This window comes from Bos mutus, chromosome 7 (genome assembly GCF_027580195.1).
Source record: "Bos mutus isolate GX-2022 chromosome 7, NWIPB_WYAK_1.1, whole genome shotgun sequence".
NCBI lineage: Eukaryota > Metazoa > Chordata > Mammalia > Artiodactyla > Bovidae > Bos > Bos mutus.
The window spans coordinates 18,193,331-18,220,079 of NC_091623.1; the positions used below are offsets into that span (position 1 = coordinate 18,193,331).

Consider the following 26,749-nt stretch of genomic DNA (forward strand, 5'->3'; position numbering starts at 1 on the left):
TGCTAGGACTGATTATTGGGCAGAACCTAATGTAAATTTGCAAAACTTCCCACAGTCTTGACATGTGCAAACATTTGGTGGTATTGAGGGTTAAGGGAGTTTAAGTCCAAGATCATATAATAGATGAGGGGGCGGGCAGCAGTATGCTGGACAGTTGTACAGTATGCTGGTATGGGGTATATAATGTAGATTTAACTTTGACTACATAATGTTGTTTGTGTATAAATGTGTATTTAAGCATGTGCCCCTTTAATATTAAAATTAAAGTTTAGTGTGAAGAGTTTTTCTATATTTCAGATTACTTTTTTAAAGTATGCTTTTTATTGAAGTATAATGCACATATAGTATAGCATTGTAAGTTTTCATCTCAATGAATTTTAGCAGTGTTATTAGTAGGTATTATATATGCATGATATGTATTAATACATATTATTTTTTACTATTATTTGCTAATAATATCTGTTACCAGCATCCTAGAAGTCCTTTTCTGTCCCAGTCTAATACCCATGTCACTTGTCCAAAGTGAAAGGCGCTCAGTCGTGCCTGACTCTGCGACCCTAAGGACTTATACAATCCATGGAATTCTCCAGGCCATAATACTGGAGTGGGTAGCTGTTCCCTTCTCCAGGAGATCTTGCTAGCCCAGGAATTGAACCTAGGTCTCCCACATTGTAGGCAGATTCTTTACCATCTGAGCCACCAGGGAAGCCCAAGAATACTACAGAGGGTAGCCTATCCCTTCTTCAGGGGATTTTCTGGACCCAGGAATCGAGCCAGGGTCTCCTGCATTGCAGGCAGATTCTTTACCAGCTGAGCCACCAGGGAAGCCCACTTGTCCACAAGACAAATGCAATACTAACTTCTTACTCTGTAGATTATTTTTGGGTCTTAAAATTTTCTATAAAAAATTTTTTTTTCTATAAATTGAGTCATATACATTCTTTTGTGTTACTTCATTAACTTTGTTACATTTATGAAATATATCCATGTTGTTGCTTGTACAATATTTCACTCTTTCTTGGCTTGTATTTGTTAACACTGACTAACCTGTGTATTATCTTTTCTGCTACAGATAGACATGACAGGGTGTATCTAGTTTTGTCTATTACAAATAGTACAGCCATGAATTTTTATTGTGGTTTTTTTTGTCAGTATATTTATGCAGTTAGGATTAGGTTTACTAGTCATAGGATGTTCATTTGATAGTAAATAGTTTTGCAAAGTGCTTATCCCAATTTACATTCTCAGTAACAAAGTATTTTGGTGGGCGTGTGATGAAATAACCCTTGTGGTTTTAATTAGAATCTTCCAGATGTAATGAATAATAATGGTGTGTATCTTTTCATATTGATTAACTTGTTTGGATAACCTCCATAAATTGACTGTTCAAGTCCTTTACCATTTTTTCTGTTTGCTTTTCTTTCTCTTTCCTAATTTTGAGTTGTTCTTTTTCCTGGCTATGAGTCTTTTGTTGGATATACATCTTAAAGATCTCAATTTTGCATCTTGCTTTATCCTCCTCCCTGTTCCTCCTCCTCCTCCTCCTTCCCTGACCTGCCATTCCCCCTCATCCTTTTAAAAAATATTGATGTCCATCAATCCAGCAACATTACTGAACACCATATTCTTCATGTTTATTGTCATAAATTAATGGCAGTCTGTGTGTGAGCCTATTACTCATCTCAGTTCTATTCCTTTGGTTTACTTGTCTGTTTTTGCAGTAAGTCTTGATAAATGAGAGTGTAGCAGAACCTATGATTCCCTTTTCATGACTGAAAATGACAATTTATGACTTCTTTTGATTAGTTTTGCTAGAATTAACAGTTTTGTTCATCTTTCCTGAAACCACTTTTGATTTGTTTTCTGAAGTTTCGTTATACCTTTGTTCTTGATTTCATTAATTCTGTTCATTTCTATTTTTTGCCTTTTTTATATTTAACTTTGTTCTTTCACTGATTTCTCGAGGTAAATACTTAAATAATTATTGTCATTCTCCTTTTTTGATATAAGCATTTAGGGCTACAGATTTAATTCTTAGGTATAAGAATTTTGGCTGTATGTCACAGCATTTTATATGTCTTATCTTCATTATCATTCATTTAAATACTTTGTTTTCCATTGTGGTTTCTTCTTTGATTAATAGTTAAGAGGTATGTTGCTCAATTCCCAAATAGTAGTGCTGTTTTGTTTTTTAATTGTTTGGGGTTTTTTTTTTTTTTTTGGTTGTGATTTCTTAATATCAGTCCTGAGAACATTGTTCTGAATGGTTTCAGTCCTTTGAAAGGGGTCTTCCTTTTTGATATAGCATATAGCAATTTTGACTCTTGCCTGGAAAATCCCATGGACGGAGGAGCCTGGTGGGCTGCAGTCCATGGGGTCGCTAAGAGTCAGACACGACTGAGCGACTTCACTTTGACTTTTCACTTTCGTGCATTGGAGAAGGAAATGGCAACCCACTCCAGTACTCTTGCCTGGAGAATCCCAGGGACGGGGGAGCCTGTGGGCTGCCGTCTCTAGGGCTGCACAGAGTCGGACACGACTGAAGCGACTTAGCAGCAGCAGTTTTGACACATGTTGCATGTTCACTTGAAAATAATATTTATTCTTTTATTATTGGATGTTATTTCTGTGTAGGTCATTACATTATGTTTATGAGTCTTGGTCATATATTTTTATGTTTAATGTTTTGTTTTCTTTTGTTTGCTGCTTTTATCAACCATTAAGAGAAGCATGTTAAAGTTTCCCAACCTACTGTGGTTTATATTTTGATATTGTGTTATTGGTTATATGCCGCATCAGCTTAGCTTAAATTCCTGGTGAATCGGTCCTTTAATTATTATGAAATGACCCTTATTATCTGTATTAATACTTAAAATCTAGCTTGTCTGGTGTAATTTTTTGTTTCGTGCTAGCATGGTATGACTTTTTCCGTCCTTTCACAATCAACTTTCCTGTGTTCTTTCATTTAAGATGTATCTCTTGTGTTTTATTTTTTTATCCTTTCTGACAGTCTTGATCTTTTAGTGGTTGCCCTAGAGATTACAATACTTATCATTGACTTATTGCAATCTACACAAAATACTTACTTTTACCACTTCCTTAACAATGCTAAGAACTTTGAACACTTTAACTGTACGTATATTATACTGCTGCTGTTTTATACATTATTGTCCTTAATTTTCATTTATGCTTCAGTACTCATTAAACAGTATTGCTTTATATGGTTGGTATTTATTTATTTATCTAAATATATACTTATTTACTGTTTTTACTTTATACTGCATTTCTATGTTTTTCTATGGGAGCCTTTTTTTGTTTTCCTATAGAACTCTTTGAGTATTTCTTTTCCTAAATATCAACTGTCAGCAGATTTGCTCTCTGTTTATCTAAGAACATGTTCATTTTGGTTTTTGAAGCATATTGTTTTTGGGCATAAAATTCTAGGTTTGCAGTTAACTGTCCTTCAAAAACGTGAAGATACTCCATTCTCTCTGGTTTCCAGAATTACTGTTGCAAAGTCAGCAAGGATTTTTATTATTTCTTTGAAGATACTGCCTTTTTGTTTTGTTAGTTATTAAAATGTAGCCTTGTCTTTGATTTTTAGCATCTCTTCTGTAATGTATAATACCTAGGTGAGGCAGGCAGTCTGTCTTTCCTTCTTTCTCTTTTTCTGTCTCTTTCACCTTCTCTCTTTCTCTCCCTCCTTCCCTTCCTCTGTCTCTCATCTTGGGGTTGATATCTTTCATTAGATTTGGGAAATTGTTGTCCATTTTCTTTTCAGATTTTGCCTTTGCTCCATTCTCTTCCTCCTCTTCCTCAGCTGCCACCTTTGTTGTTGTTCAGTTGCTCTGTCACGTCTGACTGTTTGCGACCCCATAGACTGCAGTATATCAGGCTTCCATGTCCTTCCCCGTCTCCTGGAGCTTGCTCAAACCTATGTCCACGGAGTCAGTGATGCCATCCAACCATCTCATCCTCTGTCATCCCGTTCTCCTCTTGCCCTCAATCTTTCCCAGCATCAGGGTCTTTTCCAGAGTCAGCTCTTTGAATCAGGTGGCCAGAGTATTGGAGCTTCAGCATCAGTCCTTCCATTGAATACTTAGAGTTGATTTCCTTTAGGATTGACTGGTTTGATCTCCTTGCAGTCCAAGGGACTCTGAAGAGTCTTCTCCAACACCACACTTGAAAAAATTATCCCATTATTTTATATGCTCTTTTCTCTATATTCTATCCTTTTTTTCTTCTTAATGCTTCAGTAAAGATGCTTTCTATGGCAGTTGCCCATTATTAGGTTTTTAAAAATATATCTAGTCTGCTGTTACTCTTACATATTTAGTTCTTAATTCTGTAAATTCAGTTACTTTTTAATCATTCCAATTTTATGACTAAACTCTAGCTTTATCTTTTCACATATTTTCTTAGATTATTAGTCTTTCTTTTTAAATTTCAAATTTATTCACCTGTGCATCTGAGATTGATAGTTTGTAACATTTTTCTTCGTTTGATCAGTGTTTTTAGAATTTCTCCAAGTTATTAGTCTTTCCAAGAGCCAACTTTTTTTTCCTGCAGTTTTATAGTGCATCTTTGTTTTATTTTGCAGTATGTATAAAAAATTACTCTTTAGTTACCAAAAAAAAAAAAAAATTCCCTTCTACCATTGACTTTCAGTTCTCTAGTTAAACTTTCTAAGATCAACTTAATCAGTTTTTTTTGATATTTATTTAACAGATAAACTTTTTAGAACCTGTCTTATACCAGGCACTGTTCTAGATGCTTAAGATAAATGAATGAATAAATGAAGATACTTTGTTTTTTGGAGATTATATTTTCCTGGGGGAAAGATATAAATGTAAATTATATAAAATATAGAGGAGATAAGTGCCATGATTAAAAAAAAGGAGACGAAATTGAACAGGATTAAGGGGTATTGATAGTGCCAGAAGGGAGTGTGCAAATTTTAATTAAGGTGGTCAGAATAGGACTCATTGAGGAGATTTTGTACTTGTGTATGTTTGGATTATTTTTTTTAAGTGGTTGAATGGTTTTCTGTTGGATATACATAATTTATTTAATTAGATCTCTAGTTATTAAATAAGTTTTATCTATCCTTTTGGTATTGTAAACAGCTATAATAATGGTCCTTGAGTGTGTTACATGAGCACACGTGTGCCTTTAAAATTTTGCTTTTTATCTTGACATATGAAGTTTTTGTGCTGTCAAATCTCAATCTTTGTATTTTTTTTTTCTTTTTTGGCTTTTCAAGCCTGGATTATCATGTATTAAGATTTATATTTAACCTGTTTGATTTAAAAATAATAATTTAATTTCTCTGGCACTTGTTTTGTATATTTTGTTTGGGAATCATTGCTTGATTACTTTCTAAACAGCTAATTGATTATTGCAGGACTGTTAATGAATACTTTTTGTATATTCAGTTTTTATGTGTCATAGGGTCCTTTTCTAGAATTGATGTGCATGAAATGGTTGAAAGATGTGCTGTTGGTAGTGTGTGATGGAAGGAAGTCTTTAGGGGGAAGAGAAAGGGCGTATATGTAATGTTTTGACTGGAGTAAAAGCATGGGTTACTCACGGTAGCAAGTCCTGTCAATGAGCTTATTGATGTTGAAGGTCAGTTAGTGATTGGCTGATTAGAAGTTCATTTCTTTGTGTATAATTTAGACTTATCCGTAAAACAACCCTAAATAACTGCTGAAACTATTTCAGAGGTAAAGAATGTAGCACACATCAAGGAGAAACTAGGGAATTTTAAATGATTTTAAGCCTGTGAGTCAACTGAAGAAAAATTAGTAATCTAAAGAAAATGGAATTGATCATTAAAATATTAATAAGTAGAAGAAAGATTTCAAAGCTCAAAAGTTAAAATCTGAAACATATCAATAAAATTTATGTTTGAATGAATAAAGTATTTGGAAATAGGGTGCTTTGTAACTGAGTTGATCTTATATACAAACAATGACAATGCCAACTTCATAACTAATAGAATCTGGGTGAGGTTAGCGTAAAGATATAGAGAGGGAAGAATTAAATTTTGGGTTACACTATTGATAGTGGCCTTGTCTTCCATTTAAAAGATGGCAGACAGGCTTAGCTCAGATGGTTTAGGTTAGAATAGCTTCCCTAGAATAGACTCTTGTAGTCTGCTTTGACTAGGATATTGACTTCAAAACTTGTGGTTCTTTGAGACCCTTTGGAGTTCTGTTAAGGTTTTCATAATACTAAGCCATTATTTGCCATTTTTACTTTGTTGACATTTGCACTGATGGTGCAAAGCAGTATTTCTATAACTTCAGTATAAATAAATGTAGTGTCACCAAACTGTACTAGATTTCACCACTACCATATAGTTGTAAAGAAAAAAACAAAACAGTTTCAGTTAAGAATGTCTTTGGAGCAGTGAAAATTATTAGTTTTATTAATTTGCAATCCTGGAGTGCATGTCTTTGATTTTTCTTTCTCGCGGCACTGATTTTCCTCTGCTGTATGTGGGTTTTCTCTGGTTGTGCTGAGCAGGGGCTACTGGCAAGTCGTGGTGCATGGACTTCTCACTGCAGTAGAGCTTCTGTTGCAGCACATAGGGCTCTGGGAGCCTGGGCTTCAGCATGTGAGGTGGGGGCTTCAGTAGTTGTGCTGGGGGGCTTCAGTAGTTGGGGCGCACGGGGCTTCAGCCGTTGTGGTGCAGGGACTTAGGTGCCCCACAGCAACTAAGGTCCTGTGGGATCTTTCCAGACCAGGGATGGAACCTGTGTCCCCTGTATTGGCAGGATTCTTAACCACTGGACTGCCAAGGAAGTTCAGGCATATGTCTTTTCAATATTTAGTGTGATAAAATGGAAAACTCGTAATGCTACATCCCTAAGTACACTGTCTTGAAAAGCAGTTGTGTGGTTATTTGAGTTGGAGCTGAACTGGCCGCTTCTTTTATGGCACACTATCTTACTATGGTTGGTCAGACTTGAGTATTTGATAGAAGTTTTTTGGGGGAAAAGAACAAAGTGAGCCCCTTAACAACTGACAGTGTTTGGTGCTTTCAAGCAGAATTTGAGCATTCAAGTAAATATTAGAATTTTGGAAACCTTGTTATCTGCACTATAAGTTTGAGAGCTTTCTAAATACTTAAATGCCTTTTCCAATGACATTTTTTCTGGGCAGAGATTTCTTGTGGCACTATAAAACTGCTTAGCATTTTTTCAAAATGTAACAACTATTTGGATGAAACATTACATACTGTAAGCTTCATATACTTTATATGCTATACTCATATACAGACTGTGTATAGTTTAAGAGAGATTTTTGCAGCTTGTTTCCAAAGAAAAAAATCATTTGTTAAGAATTTGTCTCATGCTCCAAGATAAAGTGGCATGCTTATATTTAAATTCCTAATATATTTAAAATAATACCTCTGATGTTAATAATTTAGACTCTTTTCTTGGGCTAAGAAAAAATGTCAGTTGACAGGCATCTCCAAAAATTTCAGGTCAATGTTTAAATAAACCATTTATTTGAAACGCTAGCCAACCCGTAAACTACAATATATTCTTCACATATGCAATTATAATAGCTAGAATTAGCAACAAACATGACATCTTACTAAAACAAAACAAAAATTAAAACCTTTATGCTGAATTCTAGAACATGACTGTGGTCAGCAAGAAAACATGTAAAATATGCACATGCGGTGCTTTGTATTTCTTGAAGAAAACCTACCAAACCCAGAGTCACGTCAGTTTTTTGAAAGCAGTGCCACTTTTCCTTCATAGTTACACTTACTACCTGAAGGGATTTATGACACCCATGTTATATTGGTGGTTGTTGCTGAAGGTTCCTAAAACCACCTTCAGATTCAGTGATTTTCTAGGGGGACCATCAGAACTTGGCAAAGCTGTTGCACTCACTGTAACAGCTTCGTATAGCCAAAGGACACAGATTACAATCAGCTAAGAAAGAAAGTGCATAGGTCAGAATCCAGGAGAGACTAATTGCAAGCCTCTGGTTGTCCTTGCACAATGGAGTCAGATAGATAGTTCTTAATTCTCCTGGTCACAGTGTGGGGCAGGATGTATGAAGTATTGCTGATCAGGAAAGCTCACCTGAGCCTTGGTGTTTAAAATTTTTATTGAGGTTTAGTCATGTAGGCCTTATGCCCCCTTGTGGCTGACCTTTTTTTACTCCATCAGTTTGACTTCAGAGGTGAACCAAGTCCTCCACTGCAAATAGTGTAAATGGTCTGGCATGGTCCAAGGTTCTCAATAAACAAAGACATTTTTAACTGGACAGGATTTTCAAGTGCGTTGAGGTTATCTCCTAGGAGCGAGGCAAAGGGGAGATAGGCAGTTTAAACAACCCAGGCCAACTGTGTAGTTGTCACACAAAGAAAGTGATATTTTTATATTATAAAATAAAACATGTTAACATTTGGAAGATCTTCATAACTCAGTGAACCAATATTGCCAGGTGGCTAGCTAGTTCACGATGCTACAAAATGTATATGAATAAATGGCATACCAGTGGATTTTATTAGCAGTGTATGGAACATTTCTGGGTGTGGTTAGAGTCTACATTTTAACTTTTAAGTAGCTACATCGAATAGCCATTTTCATAACTTATGAACCAAAACAACCAACAACTGATTGAATTCAGAAACAGATATGAGAATCCGGCTCTCTTAAGTTAGCTATTAAAGAGTATATGCAAATGTAAAATAATGCTAGTCTTTTCACTAAATATTCTTTTGGAACTTGTCTTACATAAGGAATATGTTTTTTATATTGACAGTAGTAACTATTATGTGTTCATTTCAAATATTTGCTATTGATTTAAAATTTTCTCTGTTTCAATTTTTATTAATATTTATAGAAAGAACTTACATAAGCACATTTCTTGGGGGTCAAGTAAGTTTTTAAATATGTCAGAGGACCTGGAGACGAAAAAACTGGTCTAGAGGTAATAGAAGGACGAGATGAACAGCTAAATTAAGGGACGAGTAGGCTTGTAACTGGGATCTCAGATAGCTAAGTAGGGATTTGAATGTTCTCATGAATCTTCAGTTCCATCCTGTCACCTTCATTCTTTGTTATTACAGACTGGCTCTAACAAGTAGTGGAAAACCTAGCAAGCATAATGAACAAAGATTCTTTCTTGCATCTGGTAGCATTTACCTTCAGAAGAAGACTGATTTTCACTTTCAGTGTGAAAAACCCTGCTTGTACCCTGTACCATGGCATGACCAGTATTGACTGGGCTACATTCTTCAAAGAAAACTCCTCAGGAGCTGTGTTGTTGTAAGTGGGGGAGAAACAGTAGCCAGAGGGTGGTGTGAGTGTTGAGTGATTTTCCTGAATGGGATGGGTGCCGAGTATCAGCATCTTCGAGTGTCAGAAATTTGTATAGATTGCCAGTATTGTGGGAGCTCAGAGCAGGAGAGGTTGGGGTATTCAGATGAGGAAACTTAATATCTGCTCAGTTTCTCTTCTAGGAAAACAGATATAACCACAAGCATCATATACTAGATGATTTTTAGATCAAACCATCACGTGGGGCAGAATGGTCTTTGGGAGATGCCATTGAGGAGGTGGAATTTGCGCTCTGCCAGGAGGCATGGTGTTCCCTGGAGGGAAGAGTGATAAAAAATCTCTAGAATGGAGGTGGGAGGACAGTGCAGGTTGAGGAAATAGCTTGAATGGGAGAATGCAAGGCATTCACCGTGTGAATTCCAGTCAGGGATTATGACTTGAAAATTTCAGTGTAGGCAGGAATTTTTGACAAATTTGTTTTTCTTAGCTTCCCACCTGTCAGTGCCTACGATTGTGCCAAGTGCTAGAGTAGAGGACTGTGAAGATTACTTAAATGTCCCAGTATCCTCAAGTACTTTTCAAATCTAATGGAGAAAACAGATATGAAAGTGACTGACTATATTGTTGTTGTTCAGTAGCTAAGTTGTGTCCAGCTCTCTGCAACCCCATGGACTGCAGCATGCCAGGCTTCCCTGTTCTTCCCTATCTCCAATATTTTGCTCAAGCTCACGTTCATTGAGTTGGTGATGCCATCCAACCAACCATCTCATCCTCTGTTGCCCCCTTCTCCTCTTGCCGTCAAGTCTTTCTCAGCATCAGGGTCTTTTCCAAGGAGTTAGCTTTTCTCATTCAGGTGGCCAAAGTATTGGAGCTTCAGCATCAGTCCTTGTGTTGAATAGTAAGTATTGATTTCCTTTAGGATTGAATAGTTTGATCTCCTTGCTGTCCAGGGGACTCCCAGGAGTTTTCTCTAGCACCACAATTTGAAAGCATCAATTCTTCAGTGCTCAGCCTTCTTTATGGTCCACTCTTACATCTGTACATGATTGTCTGAAAAACTAGCTTTGATTATACAGACCTTTGTTGGCAAAGTGATGTCTCTGATGTTTAATATACCATCTCTGACTCTGTGACCCCATGAACTGTAGCCCACCAGGCTCCTCTCTCCATGGGGATTCTCCAGGCAAGAATATTAGAGTGGGATACCATGCGCTCCTTGGGATCTTCCCAACCCAGGGATTGAACCCAGGTCTCCCACACTGAAGGTGGATTCTTTAATCATTTGAGCCACCAGGGAAACCCAAGAATACTGGAGTGGGTAGCTTATCCCTTCTCCAGGGGAACTTCCCGACCCAGGAATCAAACCAGGATCTTCTGCATTGTAGGCGGATTGTTTACCAGCTGAACTACAGGGAAGCCTGACCTTTGTCGGCAAAGTGATGTCTCTGATTTTTAATTCACTATCAAGGTTTGTCATAGCTTTTCTTCCAAAGAGCAAGCGTCTTTTTAATTTCATGACTGCAGTCACCATCCACAGTGATTTTGAAGTCCAAGAAAAGAAAGTCTGTCACTGTTTCCATTGTTTCCCTAATTGCCATGAAGTGATGGGACCAGAGGGCATGACCTTCATTTTTGTAATGTTGAATTTCAAGCCAGCTTTTCCACTCTGCTCTGACTGTCATCAAGAGACTCTTTAGTGCCTCTTCACTTTCTGCCATTAGGGTGGTATCATCTTCGTATCTGAGGTTGTTGATATTTCTCTTGACAATCTTGAGTCCAGCTTGTGCTTCACGTCGCCCAGCATTTTGCATGATGTATTCTGCATAGAAGTTAAATAATCTGGGTGACAATATATACCCTTGATGTACTCCTTTCCCAATTTGGAATCACTCCATCTTTCCATGTCTGGTTCTAACTGACGCTTCTTGACCTGCATACAGATTAATCAGGAGGCAGGTAAGGTGGTCTGGTATTCCCATTCCCATCTCTTGAGGAATTTTCTACAGTTTGTTGTGATCCACACAGTCAAAGGCTTTAACATAGTCAGTGAAGCAGAAGTACGTGTTTTTCTAGAATTCCTTTGCTATCTCTGTGGTCTAACGAATGTTGGCAATTTGATCTCTGGTTCCTCTGCCTTTTCTAAATCCAGTTTGTACATCTGGAAGTTCTTGGTTCATGTACTGTTGAAGCCTAGATTGAAGGATTTTTAGCATTAACCTTGCTAGCATGTGAAATAAGTACAATCATATGGTAGTTTAAACTTTGTTTGCCATTTCCCTTCTTTGGGCTTTGAATGAAAACTGACCTTTTCTAGTCCTGTGGTCATTGCTGAATTTTCCAAATTTGCTGACATATTGAGTGCAGCACTTTAGCAGAAGCATCTTCTCGGACTTTTAAATAGTTGAGCTGGAATTCCATCACCTCCACTAGCTTGGTCTGTGGTCCTAAGGCCCACTTGACTTCACACTCTAATGTCTGGCTCTAGATGAGTGACCACACCATCGTGTGTAACTATATTATAATAAGACAAAATATCAAAAAAATCGTGTAAGAAATAAGCTGGAGCTTGATAGAAGAAGATTAATTATGACCGGAGGTTCAAGGAGATGGCACTTGTGATAGGCATATGATGAATGGCATGAATTTCTGAAGACAGTAAGGACATTTCAAGCCAAAGGAAGAGCATGATCAAAGGGATAGAGGCTTGAAAGTATGCATTTGATGTGTTTAGGAAGCGACAAATGGTCTTGTGAAGAGTGGAAAAGAATTCAGTTCTTTACTGAAAGGGCTGAATTCTTTACTGAATGTCATGTCAATAGTTTGGATTTTATTCTTTTAGCAATGGGACCATTTCAGTTTTTTGAGATGCAGGTCAGGCATAGCTGTTTGGGGAAGTGTTACCGCAGATAAAGGAAATAGAAGAGCAGGAATTACTACAGGACATGATAAGGAAGGATACTGACAGTGGGAAAGGAAAAGATTAGATAAATAAAAGGAATTTGGGATTGTCCAGGCTTTTTGACCAGTTGGATATGAGATAAACAGAGGACTAAGAGCTACTGATGAGAAGTTTCCACTAGGTTGAACAATGTGTAATTTTTTTTAACCTTAAAAATATAGCAATATATAGTTTTAGTTAATAATTTGGGAGAGTGGATTGATGTATAACATAAGTCAAGATGAGAACCAGGGGAGAAGGAAGAGAAAGGATGTGGGAAGTATTATGGTGAGGTCATTTTTTGATGTGTTGAATTTGACTTATCAGTTGAGATATCCAGGTTGAAAGGTCCAGCAGTTGGAAATGCAGGTTGTCAATTATGGCTGGCTGTAGAGTTAGGAATGATTTCTGTTGAAAAATACTGTATTATACCAGGTGAACCTGATGGTTATGTGTTCTAGATCATATACACTCCTCATATTTTGGAGATGCTAAAGAAAATCCTTTTGAATATTATACATGTTGTTGAGTGCATTATATCGGGAATTAGGCAGAATGAAATTATTTAAAATACAGAGTTTTATATTAATATTAAAATTGATGTATTGTTAAAAAAGGGATGTTTTAATTTTCATAGTCACTGTGTTTATAAATAAGTACAGAATTATTTTGCAGCTCTTATTAATCTTAGGGGCAAAAGCTTTCTTTTTAATAAATGTTGTGTTTTTAAAGAAGTAGCTATCTTCTAGGGTTTTCAGAGAATGTCTCAATCTGAAATTATTACAGAGTACAGTTTGTCTCCTGTTTGAATGCTGATTTGAGAGAGGGTTAAACAGCTGTTGGTGTTATGTTTTATGTACTTAAACAAGGAGCAGTTTCAGAACAATAGTCTTTTTTTCCATTGTTTTTATCTAATAGTAATCAAGCAAATTAAATACTTCCTAGCAATTATGGGTATTTGTCTTGCTTAAGAATCAACATTGATATGAAATTGAATATACTTCAGGTAAAAATAAAATTGAATATACCAGGTAAAAATAATTTTTAAAAAATGAATACAGGCTAATCCTTTGATTTCTATTAGTGGAAGTTCAAAAATTTAATCAAATTTTTCTGTGACTTCTTAGGTAATTTGCTACACAATCTATAATTTTATTAACTTTTAGAAAACATGCAAGACAGATGTTCAAATCTATCAAAGTAGGAAATAGAGGAAATGGAAAACTAGAGAATAGTTTGCATGTTTCAACTCCAGTGATGTTGGAGATGCAGTTTGCAAGTTGGCAGAAGTGTTATGGCTAGAGAAATAGGAAGGAGTCAGTTTTGCTTTTGAAATTTTGAGTCTGCTAACTGCTAAGTCGCTTCAGTCGTGTCCGACTCTGTGCGACCCCATAGATGGCAGCCCACTAGGCTCCTCCATCCCTGGGATTCTCCAGGCAAGAACACTGGAGTGGGTTGCCATTTCCTTCTCCAATGCATGAAAGTGAAAAGTGAAAGTGAAGTCACTCAGTCGTGTCCGACTCTTAGTGACCCCATGGACTGCAGCCCACCAGGCTCCTCCGTCCATGGGATTTTCCAGGCAAGAGTACTGGAGTGGGGTGCCATTGCTGTTGCCATTAACAGTATAGAGGAGTAAAGCAGAAGGGGTGTGTGGATGTATGTGTTTGCTTAAGGATAGATGCTGACCTGTAGTTGCCTTAGGGCTTCCCAGGTGATGCAGTGGTAAAGAATCCATCTGCCAGTGCAGGAGACACAGGAGACATGAGTTTGATCCTTGGGTCAGGAAGATCCCCTGGAGTAGGAAATGGCAACCCACTCTAGTATTCTTGCCTGGAAAATTCCATGGACAGAGGAGCCTGGTGGGCTACAGTCAAGAGGGTTGCAGAGAGTCAAACATGGTTGAGTGCATGCACACACACGCAGAGTCACGTTAGTTGAAACTTCTTAGAGGGTACTTGGTAACATAGAAGCTTAACAGGAAAGTCAGCCTTGGAAGAATTTGGGAATCATCATCACAGAAGTTATGCTTTGAGCTTAAGAGATACAGATATTTCCATGAGTAAGAATAGAGAAATAGAAATTTCTGAGGAAATAAAGACCAAAAAACCCATAGAAAATAAAAATGTAGGATGACCTTTGGCTTAGTTGCATTATCTTTTCATCTCCTTAAAAAAAAATGTTAAATAGGAAACATATTTTGAAAAAGCATAGGGAGGAAAACTAAAACAGTGCCTAAACATGGTAGGTGCTTAAATATTTGTTGAATGAATAAAGGTAATTTGTTTAGGATATAAGGGACGTATGTGCTGTGCTTAGTTGTTCAGTCGTGTCCTACTCTTTGTGACCCCATGGACTGCAGCCCTCCAGGCTCCTCTGTCCACGGGGATTCCCCAGGTAGAAATACTGAGGGTTGCCGTGCCCTCTTCCAGGGGATTTTCCCAACCCAGGGATTGAACCCAGGTCTTCCGCATTGCAGGCAGATTCTTTACATTCTGAGCTACCAAGGAAGCCCAAGAATACTGGAGTGGGTAGCCTGTCCCTTCTCCAGGGGATCTTCCTGACCCAGAAATCCAACCAGGGTCTCTTGCATTGCAGGGGGATTCTTTACCAGTTGAGCTACCAGGGAAGCCCTTATAGGGACATATAGGAGAGAGTAATGGACTCGTAGTGGAGAACTTTGAGTGACGTATTCTGATATCCCCAGCCCAGGAGATTATTGTTGAGAGCAGATGAGTGGATCGATCTGAGAATATTTTGAACTTTTAAAATGTTCTTTGAGATCCTCTTTGAGGTACTGAGAAAGTTCAACGAGTGAGGTCTTAAGTCTAGTCTAATTCAGGAGGTTATATTCTTTCCATATTATCTGATAAGAGTTAGACTTGCAAAGTATATTTTGAAAGTTTAAAATATTTTCATGTTCCCATATCTGTATATAAGCTTTTTTTGGCCTTTGCTTGCCTTTACATTTTCCCTCTGCCTGTGACATCTTTCTCCCATTCTCAGTCCTTTGCTTTCTCTGAATTAGTTGCTCCTTACCTTGTAGGTTTCCATTTAGCCATCAGTTTTTTTTCAGAAGGTGCACACTAAAATGCTAAGACTGAAGTTTTCCATTTGCCCCCACATTCTAGTACTTGATGTACCAGATCACCGTTGCCTGTTTTGTCTGTATTCTCCTCGAGATCAGAAACCGTAAACTTAAACGTAGTGGTGTTCTGTGGTGGTACTTGTTTTTCTACCAGGTAGCACAGTTGGCGCTTAGTTTGTTGGCCATGGACTAAAGACCATGCCAGACTGAAGTTTGCTTTTAAACTTCAGACTCGGTATTTTAAAGATGTATCTTAAAATACAGGTTAAGAAATGTTGTAATTACAGTAGGTAGCCACTGAATCACCATACCCTCCAAAGTTTTAGATCGAACACTGAAATTTTTTAAGTGTTTTTAAGAAGAAAAACTGCCCTTCAAGATAGTTTACAACTGTGTTACAGTAATGCATTCATTGGACCAGATAGGTGGTCTCGAATCTCATTTTGTTGCCCCTTTTTTGTGTTCTTAGTTACTGGCATGAACTATAATTGTTGAAGTTCTAAGGAAAACTAAACTGTGAAAAATGGTAGTTTTCTGATAAATGAAATGCCACAGATATAATAGCTGGAAGATGTGAGGTAGGAACTGTTAGTCTCCTGCTGGTAAGTATTATGCTTTTCCTTTTTTTGGTTACTTTTAAAAAAATGTCTTTAATGTGTTTGATTAGTGTACAGCATTTTTGGAAATGGTATGGCTCTCTCTGCCTTTCATTATCTGTTTTTTGAAGTGACAGGAGTTAGGTTAGTGAGAACGAGACTATCTTGGTTGAGTGTACTTCGCTTTAAATTTTTGATTGCATAAGCATCATGTTATTTGGTCCTACCTTTAGTAGGATCAGTCTGTCAGTAAACTGAATTTGTGAATATATAATAGTGCTGTTTCCTTAAAACTACTTCTCCAGAACTTAAACCTCTAGGTCCAAAACCCTGTAAATATGTCACCTGTGGCAAAAGGAAATAGAATTTCTGCTCTTTTCATGAGCTAATTTGAGATACACAACCAGCTGCATAGACACACACACACACACACTGCTTATTGCCTGAACATACAAGTATACTCAAGAGGGCGAACATACACATGAGTATTAATTTTACTGTAGTTGGTCTAAGGATACTACAGCTCTTAGACTTAGTCTAGTGATTGTTCATGTGAATTACTAGTGACCAGATTTTAGTCTGTCTGCATAGTGATATGGGGGAAAAAAAAGACTGAATAAAATCGTTTACTGTAAGGTATCTTTACTTTCCCCTCTAAAAAGTCCATTTATTTTTGTTAACCACCAGCTTACACTGTACAACTGTAAGAAATGTGTTTGTTAAGAGGAAATGGAAGTTGCAGGAGGTTTATAGTAGTTTTAGCATATGTTTTTAGTTTATGTCTTACCGGTCTGAAATAACCAATTTAATTTCAGAAAGGACGGCACATGAGAAAATCTGCTTAACACATCTTTGAGAGTTACAGAAAAACTCTGGTTTGTGAGACGACCAGGCACACAGCGTTCCAGGTGACTCAGGTGACAAGAAATGTTCTGGCAGTTAGATTCCTGCACATGTTTCTCTGAGAACTTCGGTGCCTGTCAGCGGCATAACTAGGAGGAATAGCCTGGTGGAAAGTAAAAGTGACCTGCTAGGAGCTTCAGTGTAGTTTCCTTTTTAGACAAAGGATGTTTGTTGATAGTGCTATTTTAATTGTTTTCTACTGAGTAGACAGTTTCCATTTAGTATTGCCAGATTAGTTAAATAGTTCGAGTTAAGTGTCTCTCTATATTCACACCAGGTTGCTTTCTTATTGTACAGATTTCTTCATTATTCTCCCTGATTAGCCTCTCCAAAGTCCCTTAAACATACTGCACCAGTGTAAAACATGCGTTTATAAAAACATTTATGTGATTCTAGATTTAGAAATATGATGATCCTGTAGCTTGCCCAACTTGTCTTTTCTAGTTAACTTACTTAATATGTTTCATGTCAGATGTTTTATCTTAGATATAGTGATTGTGTAGTGTCTACTATGTCTGCTTGTAAGATTTCTTAACAAAAAATGGCAAAACTAGCTGAGAAAAACATATTTACTTCTTAAATTTCCTGCTGTTTCTTTTTCAAATCTTCCTTAAAAGAGAGACAGAACATGAGAGAGGGATAGCTTACTTTTAAATAGGAGAACATTAGATATTTTACTATTAAAGTATTAGGCAAATTTAAGTCACAGTATCTCAAATGCATGTTGTCCTTGCTATCCCTCCAAAAAATATATCCACATTGGGGCAGAATGAGGCTATTTGAGGGCTTCTAGAAGCCTAGAATTGCCAGGAGGAATGAGAATATTCCAGTGTCAATTAATATGTGTGATCTGTAAAGTTCAAAGAGATGTTTTGGGAAAAGAAATTTCCTCTTAAAATCAGTATTTTAGTAGAAACAAAGATTGGTATTTCCTGTCCTCATCCCAAAATTAGATGGAAAGTAAACAAGACTGGAAAATAGGAAGATAACTGAGGCTTAGGTGATCCACAAATTCAGCAGTCAATTAGTATACAATTTGAGATTTTCATTGATGACGTTGATTTAGTCTTGTAGTCTGTGTATATTGTTTATAATTTATATGTATCAAGTTTTGTATGTATTTATTTATAATAAATTTATGCAACCTTCTGTGAAGTTAGTTGTTATGTGCCTATACAGCCTGTGGTAGTGCTTTTTCATTTTTATGTATTTCTCTGAAGGAGTTTAGGACAAATATTTAATATATTTTAAGGCTGAGATGAAGATTATTTTCCCCCCTTTTTACAAGTGATGGTAATGAGGTACAAAGTTTAGAGACTTGACCATGATTATGGAGGTTTCTGGTAAGTCCTAGTCCCACCAGTCCATTTAGTCTCTTGGAGAAGGAAATGGCAACCCACTCCAGTATTCTTGCCTGGAGAATCCCAGGGACGGGGGAGCCTGGTGGGCTACCATCTATGGGGTCGCACAGAGTTGGACACGACTGAAGCAGCTTAGCAGCAGCAGTAGCAGCAGCAGCAGAGGTGCCATTGCAACCATCTTATCTGCGCAGATGCAGTTGAAATATTCTTGTTAGTATGATTCATCTTGATAATTTGAAGTGAACATAGATCAAGAAATTCTAAGTTTTCTGAGTAAGACCATTCAGGTTTTTTCCTTGAACCTCAGAGACTTGTAGCAGTGTAATGTTTGAACACTTTCGAGAATCACATTCAACTCCATATATGCTCATATGCCTATAATTTTGTTATAGTCGTAATCAAGAATTGACATGTTTTACCTAATGTATTCAAAACTTAAGGGATTTTTGCATAAAGGGACTTACTTATAATCAGGAAACAAACGTTGTTTATTTAGTTTTAAGTCTCTGTCTTGAACTGAATACGTGTTCAAATGCCAGAATCTTACGGAAAGTACTTAGATGTAAAAATTGAAAATCACAGATATAAGTCTTTAGTTACAGGTTTATTATAACGTAGGATTGTGTAATGCCTCATGAACCTCCATGTATCATCTTACAGTGAGCTTACAAAATGAGATTAAAAAAAATCTTTTAATTTTGACGATTTCCTTAAAATACAACAGAAATTTAACATATCAAGTACACAAAAATACTTTGTTTCAAACTGTCCTTAATTTTGTCTCTATTGAACCTGTAAATCTGCTCTCTGTGTTAACTCCACTACTTCAGGTAATAAGGAATGTACCTGTTTGACATTCCAAAGTTGAACCATGTATTTTCACAGCTAAATAAACTTCGAGACTGGAATTTCAAAATTTTGTTCTGATCATCTGTAATTGAATTTTAGCTTTTCAAAGAGCTTTAAATGATCATTGGTCCAGGCCTTTCCTATTAGACTTTAAAAAACCACAGATCTTAATAGTTAAATTTACTTGTCAGTAGCCTCAAAGACGGAGAAGGCAATGGCACCCCACTCCAGTACTCCTGCCTGGAAAATCCCATGGACGGAGGAGCCTGGTAGGCTGCAGTCCATGGGGTCGCTGAGGGTAGGACACGACTGAGCGACTTCACTTTCACTTTTCACTTTCATGCATTGGAGAAGGAAATGGCAACCCACTCAAGTGTTCTTGCCTGGAGAATCCCAGGGACCGGGGAGCCTGGTGGACTGCCATCTATGGGGTCACACAGAGTCGGACACGACTGAAGTGACTTAGCAGCAGCAGCAGCCTCAAAGAATGGTTGAAGTGAAGACTAGGATTTTAGAGGAATGCAGTGTTTATTTGTTGTTCTGCTTCTTCCTCTAATACTAATGGTTTATGATTGTTTTTTTCCTGTTGAGTTACAGTGAAGCTCCAAGACTGTTTTTTCATTATTTGTCTTATACACAGATTTTCAAATAAATAGGTTGGGTTTTAGAAGAAAATTAAAAGTAATTCTTGTGAGAAGTTTTAAGTGTTTTTTTTTTAAATAAACTAAGAAGTCAAGAATAGTAAACTTTCACTACATCAAGCTTACAGAAGCAGTCATAGTACTATAATAATTTTAACTGTCAATTTATGGCTAGATAATACGTCAATGTATTGTTAATGTAAATGTTTATTGTTTTCCTCTCAATGTTTCAAGTTAAGACTGTAAGTACCAAGGATAAATTTGGATGACTAATATAGTGAAAGTGTAAAAATATTTTATAACAGTTACTTTGTAGATTTGTTACTATGCTTATGTGAAAATTCCAATTTGTTTATTTCAATCCATGTGGCTTTTATAGGCCTAGATTGGTAGTGTGAATGATGCTAGGGTTGTAGCCACTCATTTAAGCAGATTATCTAGTAGTATGGTAGGTAGAAGATAGTTAAATTGAGAGCAGGAAAATAGACAAAGTTATTATTTATTTTCCACCTGTTTGTTATATTTGAAGAGTTCAAATGTGTGGTTATGGAGTGGATCATCTTAAGACAAAAGGAAATAACCAGTTTCATATTGAAATGGAAAATGAGAATAGTAGCCTTCAGACAGCATCATTTCCATTTGTCCATCTTACTCTTATTTTTCTAATTAGGCATTTGATTGTAAGAAGTGTTTGTATCTTGAACAGACAGACAGTTCTAGGGGTTTGAGAGATGGGCTGAAATAGAAGAGGTGAATATGTGAGGTGTTTAGTTAAGCCTGAGCTTTATACAACAGATTAAAAAGTGAGTAAATGAGTTCATTATTTTTGAGAGACTAGGAAATTAAAAATAATTGAGTTAAAATTGGAATGAATGTTTCAGAGTAAAATGTAAATGTTACATGTAGGTATGCAAAGTCTGTCATAGTATGTTTTTCAATTACCAATAGTAATTTTATGGTTTCTATTTTTATTCTTATGTTTTAACTTTCTTTCTTAGGTGGTATCATGGAAAACTTGATAGAACTATAGCAGAAGAACGCCTCAGGCAAGCAGGGAAGTCCGGCAGTTACCTTATAAGAGAGAGTGATCGGAGGCCAGGGTCCTTTGTACTTTCCTTTCTTAGCCAGACGAACGTTGTCAACCATTTTAGGTAAGTCTTTATTCCTATTATGAGGCTACATCCTATAGCTGTTTTGCTGTAGTATTCATAAGTATACCTGCTTTAGTGACATTTAAATAATGGATAAAGAAATGTGTTTTCAATTAAATGATTTAATAAGTGTTTTAGAATAGATATTATTAATGCTTATATTTTTGTTTTTAAACAGTATTATTGGACTTTTTGTGCTGATCATAAATACAGTTACTGCTTTTAAAGTACAAAGAATTACAAAGAAACTTTGGTAAAGCAGAAATGATGGATATTTTCAGATCACTGAGTGATAGAAAATGCAGAAACTGTATTTTAAAAGTGCCCTTTATTTCATTTTACCTTCTCTGTTCTGAAACTCTTTCTAGACATTCATTCAGTTAAACAGGTATCTGGATTTTCAAGTACAGCTATAAAACTCTGTATCAATATATTTACATATAGTGTTGTCTTTGATTTCATTTTTATGGGAGATGTTGAAAAAAATCTAGTGCCTGTAAAGTTAAATGAAAAAGTGTTTTATACGCTTAATTTTTAGATTTTAAAATATGCTTTAAAAGTACTATCATCACACATGTGGAATGTGAAATTATTATACTCTAAATATTTCAAGAGCTCTGTAAGCTACTTTTAGCCTAAGAAAATTATTAAAATTGCTCTTTTGTCTTAAATATGGAAAGTAAGGAGAGGTATTTGAGGATGGATTTATAAATATTCTAATGAATTAAGTAATTGAGGTTTATAAGTCAGATACGTATTTCATTTCAAATGTATGCATATATCTTTTCAAAAAGAAATAGCCTCAACTAACTTGGATATGGTGAAGGTATTAATAAGTGGTATTTTAATACAGGGATGCAGGTAAAGGAAAAGTTTGAGAATTACAGATTTCTAATTTCTATGGAACTTGGTCTTAAAAATTGACTATAAAAGTTTTTCTTATATTGTATTTTTTTTTTCCTGTACAAATAGGATTATTGCTATGTGTGGAGATTACTACATTGGTGGAAGACGTTTTTCTTCTCTGTCAGACCTAATAGGTTATTACAGTCATGTTTCCTGTTTGCTTAAAGGAGAAAAACTGCTTTATCCAGTTGCACCGCCAGAGGCAAGTAAAATGTCTTTCAAAACTTTATTATTTCACTTTACTAATAGGATTAGCTCTTGTTCAGATTCTCGTGATGTTTATTATATAATTAAAGATTTAATTCTGGTTGTAGTGTCAGAGCAAAATTGGCAACTTCTTTTAAAAGAGTGATTTTACTTTGTGTTTACCAGATTTTTTATCATACCGTATGATGATACCCTAACAAATATTTCTTAGTAAATGAGGAGTAATTACTGATATCCTAGTACTAATTTGAAGTTGCTCTAAGATTCTGAAATGTCTTGTGCATTATTGGAGAAAGGTTAGTTTATATGTTCTGCAGTTTAGTTAAAATTAAGTGATAACTCATAATACCTTGTTAAAAACATTGGTTATACTGTTAAAAGAATTTTTGTAAAAACAAAAACATAACAAGATGAGCATTTCTAGGATTTGTATTTTTAGAGCCCCAGTAAAAAATAGTTTGATCTTGGGTTCTATAATGTGGATTTTTATTGAATTTTTATGTGGACATACCCAATTTGACTTTGACATAGAAAAGTTTTCTTCTGTAAATCAATTTTTTTATGGTTTCTAGCCAGTAGAAGATAGAAGGCGTGTCCGAGCCATTCTCCCTTACACAAAAGTACCAGACACTGATGAAATAAGGTATTTTATAATATATTTTCATTTATAGGCATTTGAAACAGACTTTGAAAATTTGTAGCTCTTGGACTAGGAAGGTTTTAAAATTGAGGAAAGCGCATCCAGCAAAGCATGTCTTTAATGTTACATCCATTGTTCCTGTCTCCCTGTGTTGGCTTACCTGTTCAGACTGTGGATTTGGATCAGAGAAGCCACAGTGAAGATGACGGAGAAGTAACTTAGCTTTTATTAGACTATCTTACAAAGTAAGGAGAGGGCTGTTATATTCAGTACTCTGTTTTAATTTGTATTACATGACATTTATGCCTCAGCTGTAAATGTTACTCAAGTGATTTAATTTTTATTTTACATTTGAGTGAATAATTTTATTGTTATTAATGGTATAAAACTATAGAACATGATAAATTTTGTTTTTTTATTATATAGTTTGTTTTTATTATGTCTGTATAATTTGATTTATTATATGAGTTGATAACGATCAAATTTACTATATAATTTGATAATCAATTATCAAATTATCTGTATCTTTCTGTAAGCTACCAGCTTTCTGATTTGTTTCTTACTCATAAAATGTTAAGGCTGCTTTTAATAATTACTGGCCCTGAGTTAAACCTTCTCATGGAAATCAACAGCAGCATTTAAAATGTAGTGATAACTTTCGGAAGGTACTAAAAGCCAAAGACAGTAAAACTGTTGGTGCCTTAGCACAAATCAAGACAGTGTAACAAATATATAGTGTTTTTCACTGCCCCATACTTGCAGTTAAACAAAATCGCTGGTTTCACTTATGACTGTTCTTGGTGAGATACGAAAGCATGTTTATTTTCTAAATCTCAACCTATGGCTACATATCTTTTTAATACCTTTGTAATGAGATGGGACATATTCACAAAGCACCTCTACTGTGTACCAAAGTTCAGTGTTTTGAGGAAAAGAGGTACATTGAGAGCTGAACCAACTACCTTTTTTGTGCACACCATTTTCACTTGAGAGAATAACTGACAGGCAAATTATGGTTATTCACACTTGAGTATCTGACCTTTTTTTAAGAGGAATAACTGACAGTATTTGTTGCCAATGACAATTTGAGCTTTTAGGGAAAAATTAGAATTTTGGATACCCTATATTTGCCATCAGGAGTTTGACAGCTTCTTAGATGCTTCATGACTTTTCTGACAAGATTGGTGGTGATATTGAAGAATGTGATGTTTTGATACTATATAACATATTTTTGAGGTTACCAAGTTATGGCTGGGCAAAAGATCTACTCAAAGGGTAAAACAGACCAATAGACGTTATTGGAGTGGTATAGAAAGTTCATAGATGCGTAGTTTAAGATTCCACATTATAATCAACCTCCAAAAAAATACTACTGTCAAGGTTTAGGTTTAATGTCATAGAATATCTATAGTTATCTGAAAGGCTATTAATATACTCATCCCTTTCACAGCTACATATTTGTATAAAGCCAGATTTTCCTCATATACTTTAAGCAAAAAAACTATATAGCAACAGATTGAATACAGAAACAGATAGGAGAATCCAGTAGTTAAGCCAGACATGTACAAAAATGCAAGACAATAATATTCTTACTCAACTTGTGAAAATTATAATTACTTTTTGTATTATGATAATGGGTATGTTAATATTTTAAAGGAGTTAATAAATATTTTTAAATATTTACATTTTAAACTCTAATATGGTAAACATCAATAGATATATAATTCATGTAAATGAATAAATGAGAAAACCTATTTAGGGTATCAGTTTTTAAAAGTGTAAATGGTTCCTGAGAGACCTTCCAAAAGTTGAATACTTCTGATCTAGGAAGGTGAAAATTTAAACATAAATTAGAATGACATAAATATGTATGAAGTTGTGAGTCTTTTTAAGTTTGTATATACCTGAGAGGGCTTCCTTGGTGGCTCAGACAGTAAAGAGTCTGCCTGCAGTGCGGAGATATGGGTTTGATCCTTTCACTGGCAAGATCCCCTGGAGAAGGAAATGGCAACCCACTCCAATATTCTTGCCTGAAAAATCCCATGAACAGAGGAGCCTGGTGGGCTACAGTCCATAGGGTTGCAAAGAGTTGGACATGACTGAGCAACTAACACACACAAGTAACTGAGAAGTTTTTTTTCATAAGGAAAAACATCTGAAGATAAATAAAATTTAATAAAGCACTTTAACCTGTGTTGAAGAAAAATGCAAAATAATACATAATGAATTTTAGGATTATGTTATGTTATCTTACGAGGTGCTAATAAGCTTTTTATTTTTTTTTTTTTTTTTGCATCATAAAAAGTTGGTAGTATAACAGCAATAAAAGAAGTAAACAACTTAAAAAAAACCTCTTATGACTGTATTTGACCAAAAATGAAACATGACATTTCTCATTTCTCTTTGACTTCTTGTCCATATGCACTCCCTTTTTACTTATGATTATTTTCTTAATGTATCTATTTGGTTCTGGAAAAGAATAATTTATTTGGCTAAGTGGTTATGTCTGCCACCTTTCAGCTAGTAAAATATTGGTCACTGTTAAGACCTTTAGAATCAAGGTAGAATGCAGTATTCTGTGCTTATTCAAAATGAGTGTATTTCAAGCATGATACTACTCCAAGTAACCATGAAGCTTCAGAGAGTCTAAAGAAAAACAAAGTTTTCAAAGACATGAGAAGAGATTTACTTACTACATCTTTGGTTTGTATATTAAGTTTGAATATTTGGTTTGAATATTAAGACTCAAAGGCAAATTTGATTAAATAAATACATATATATGACAGATAAGGATATAGATACAGGGTTAGTTGTAGCATTCAGTCAATCTTAAAATCTTAATCACTCAAAAGCATTTGTTCAAGCCTAAAAGGAAAAGTTCAAGGAATTATTAATGGGTTTTATATTGATGAAATACATTAACAATTTTTTAGTTCTGTGATTGGGTAAAGATTGAAAACATCTAGATGACAATGAAAGTAAACTATAGTGTGTGTGTGTGTGTGTGTGTGTGTGTGTGTGTGTATCCCTCCACTTGGATATTGATGACAGAAAAAACATGCATGCATTTTCATACCACTTGGTTCTACTTTTGGAGAAAGAGTGCTATACTTGTTGGACCGTGATAGCTAAGTGGATTAAATAAACCCTTTTTTTTTAATGAGAGAAATGTTAGTTTCATAAGCATCTGTGTGATAAGGCTAAATATGCTTATTTAAAATCAACTTTTTATAAAGTAACCTGTGTATGTGGAATGAGTTCATGTTTATGTTTATAATTTTAGTTTAACCTACTTTTGAAAGAGTAATAACATTGAAACTTAAATTTTAAAGTTCAGTTTTCTTGTAGTTACACCCCCAAAGCTGTAATATATGTATAATTACTGTCCATATAAATTCCAGTTTGAGTCTAATAATAATCCAGTGATATAGTACAATTACCATTATTAAACCCATTTTATACATGATGAAATTCAGATTCAGGTTTACAAGTATCTTCAAAGTTTTACATGTAAATGATGACAGAAACAGAACAAAAATCTAGGGTATTTGACTTTAAAAAAAACCCTTGCATTTTTATAGTATTATCTCTGTGATGTGGTATATGATCATGTAAATTTCCATGTTTCAAAATTTCATTTAATTTTGATAACTTCATAATTACTATTTTCAGTTTCTTAAAAGGAGATATGTTCATTGTTCATAACGAATTAGAAGATGGATGGATGTGGGTTACAAATCTAAGAACAGATGAACAAGGTCTTATTGTTGAAGACTTAGTAGAAGAGGTGGTAAGTTTTATTTTTTCTTCTCCTTCTTAAAACTTTAAATACTTCTTAAATTTGAAACTTGCCCATAATCAGGGAAATCAGCTATAGATACATTTCTTTTATGAAACCTTAATTCATAAATGCAAGTAATTTTTCATTAAAATGCATTTACTGTTGGTAAATGCTATTTATTTGTAAAGCGCACATCCAAGTTAACCACATCATTCTGTAGCTGCCAATTTTCAGAAAATTTTCATGAGTTTCTAAGAATTAAAAATGTTTTAACGTTTGTGCTTGTTTGTATCCCTTTTTAAAAATCTTCTTGGTCTTCCTCGTAAATGATGTTATGTCAAACTGACTGTGGAATCTCAAATGGTTGCACGTGTTTGCTT

The 26,749-nt window shown here is 35.4% G+C and overlaps 1 protein-coding gene across 3 annotated transcripts in view; it reads left to right on the forward strand.

Moving 5' to 3' along the window:
• RASA1 (RAS p21 protein activator 1) overlaps positions 1-26,749 on the forward strand; it is a 111,530-nt gene that overhangs the window by 37,962 nt on the left and 46,819 nt on the right. For all 3 annotated transcript variants that reach the window (XM_070373092.1, XM_070373093.1, XM_070373091.1), the window contains exons 2-5: positions 20,683-20,835; positions 21,808-21,947; positions 22,525-22,591; positions 26,261-26,378. In XM_070373092.1, the coding sequence (XP_070229193.1) occupies positions 20,683-20,835; positions 21,808-21,947; positions 22,525-22,591; positions 26,261-26,378 (478 nt within the window). The remainder of the gene's footprint in view (positions 1-20,682; positions 20,836-21,807; positions 21,948-22,524; positions 22,592-26,260; positions 26,379-26,749) is intronic.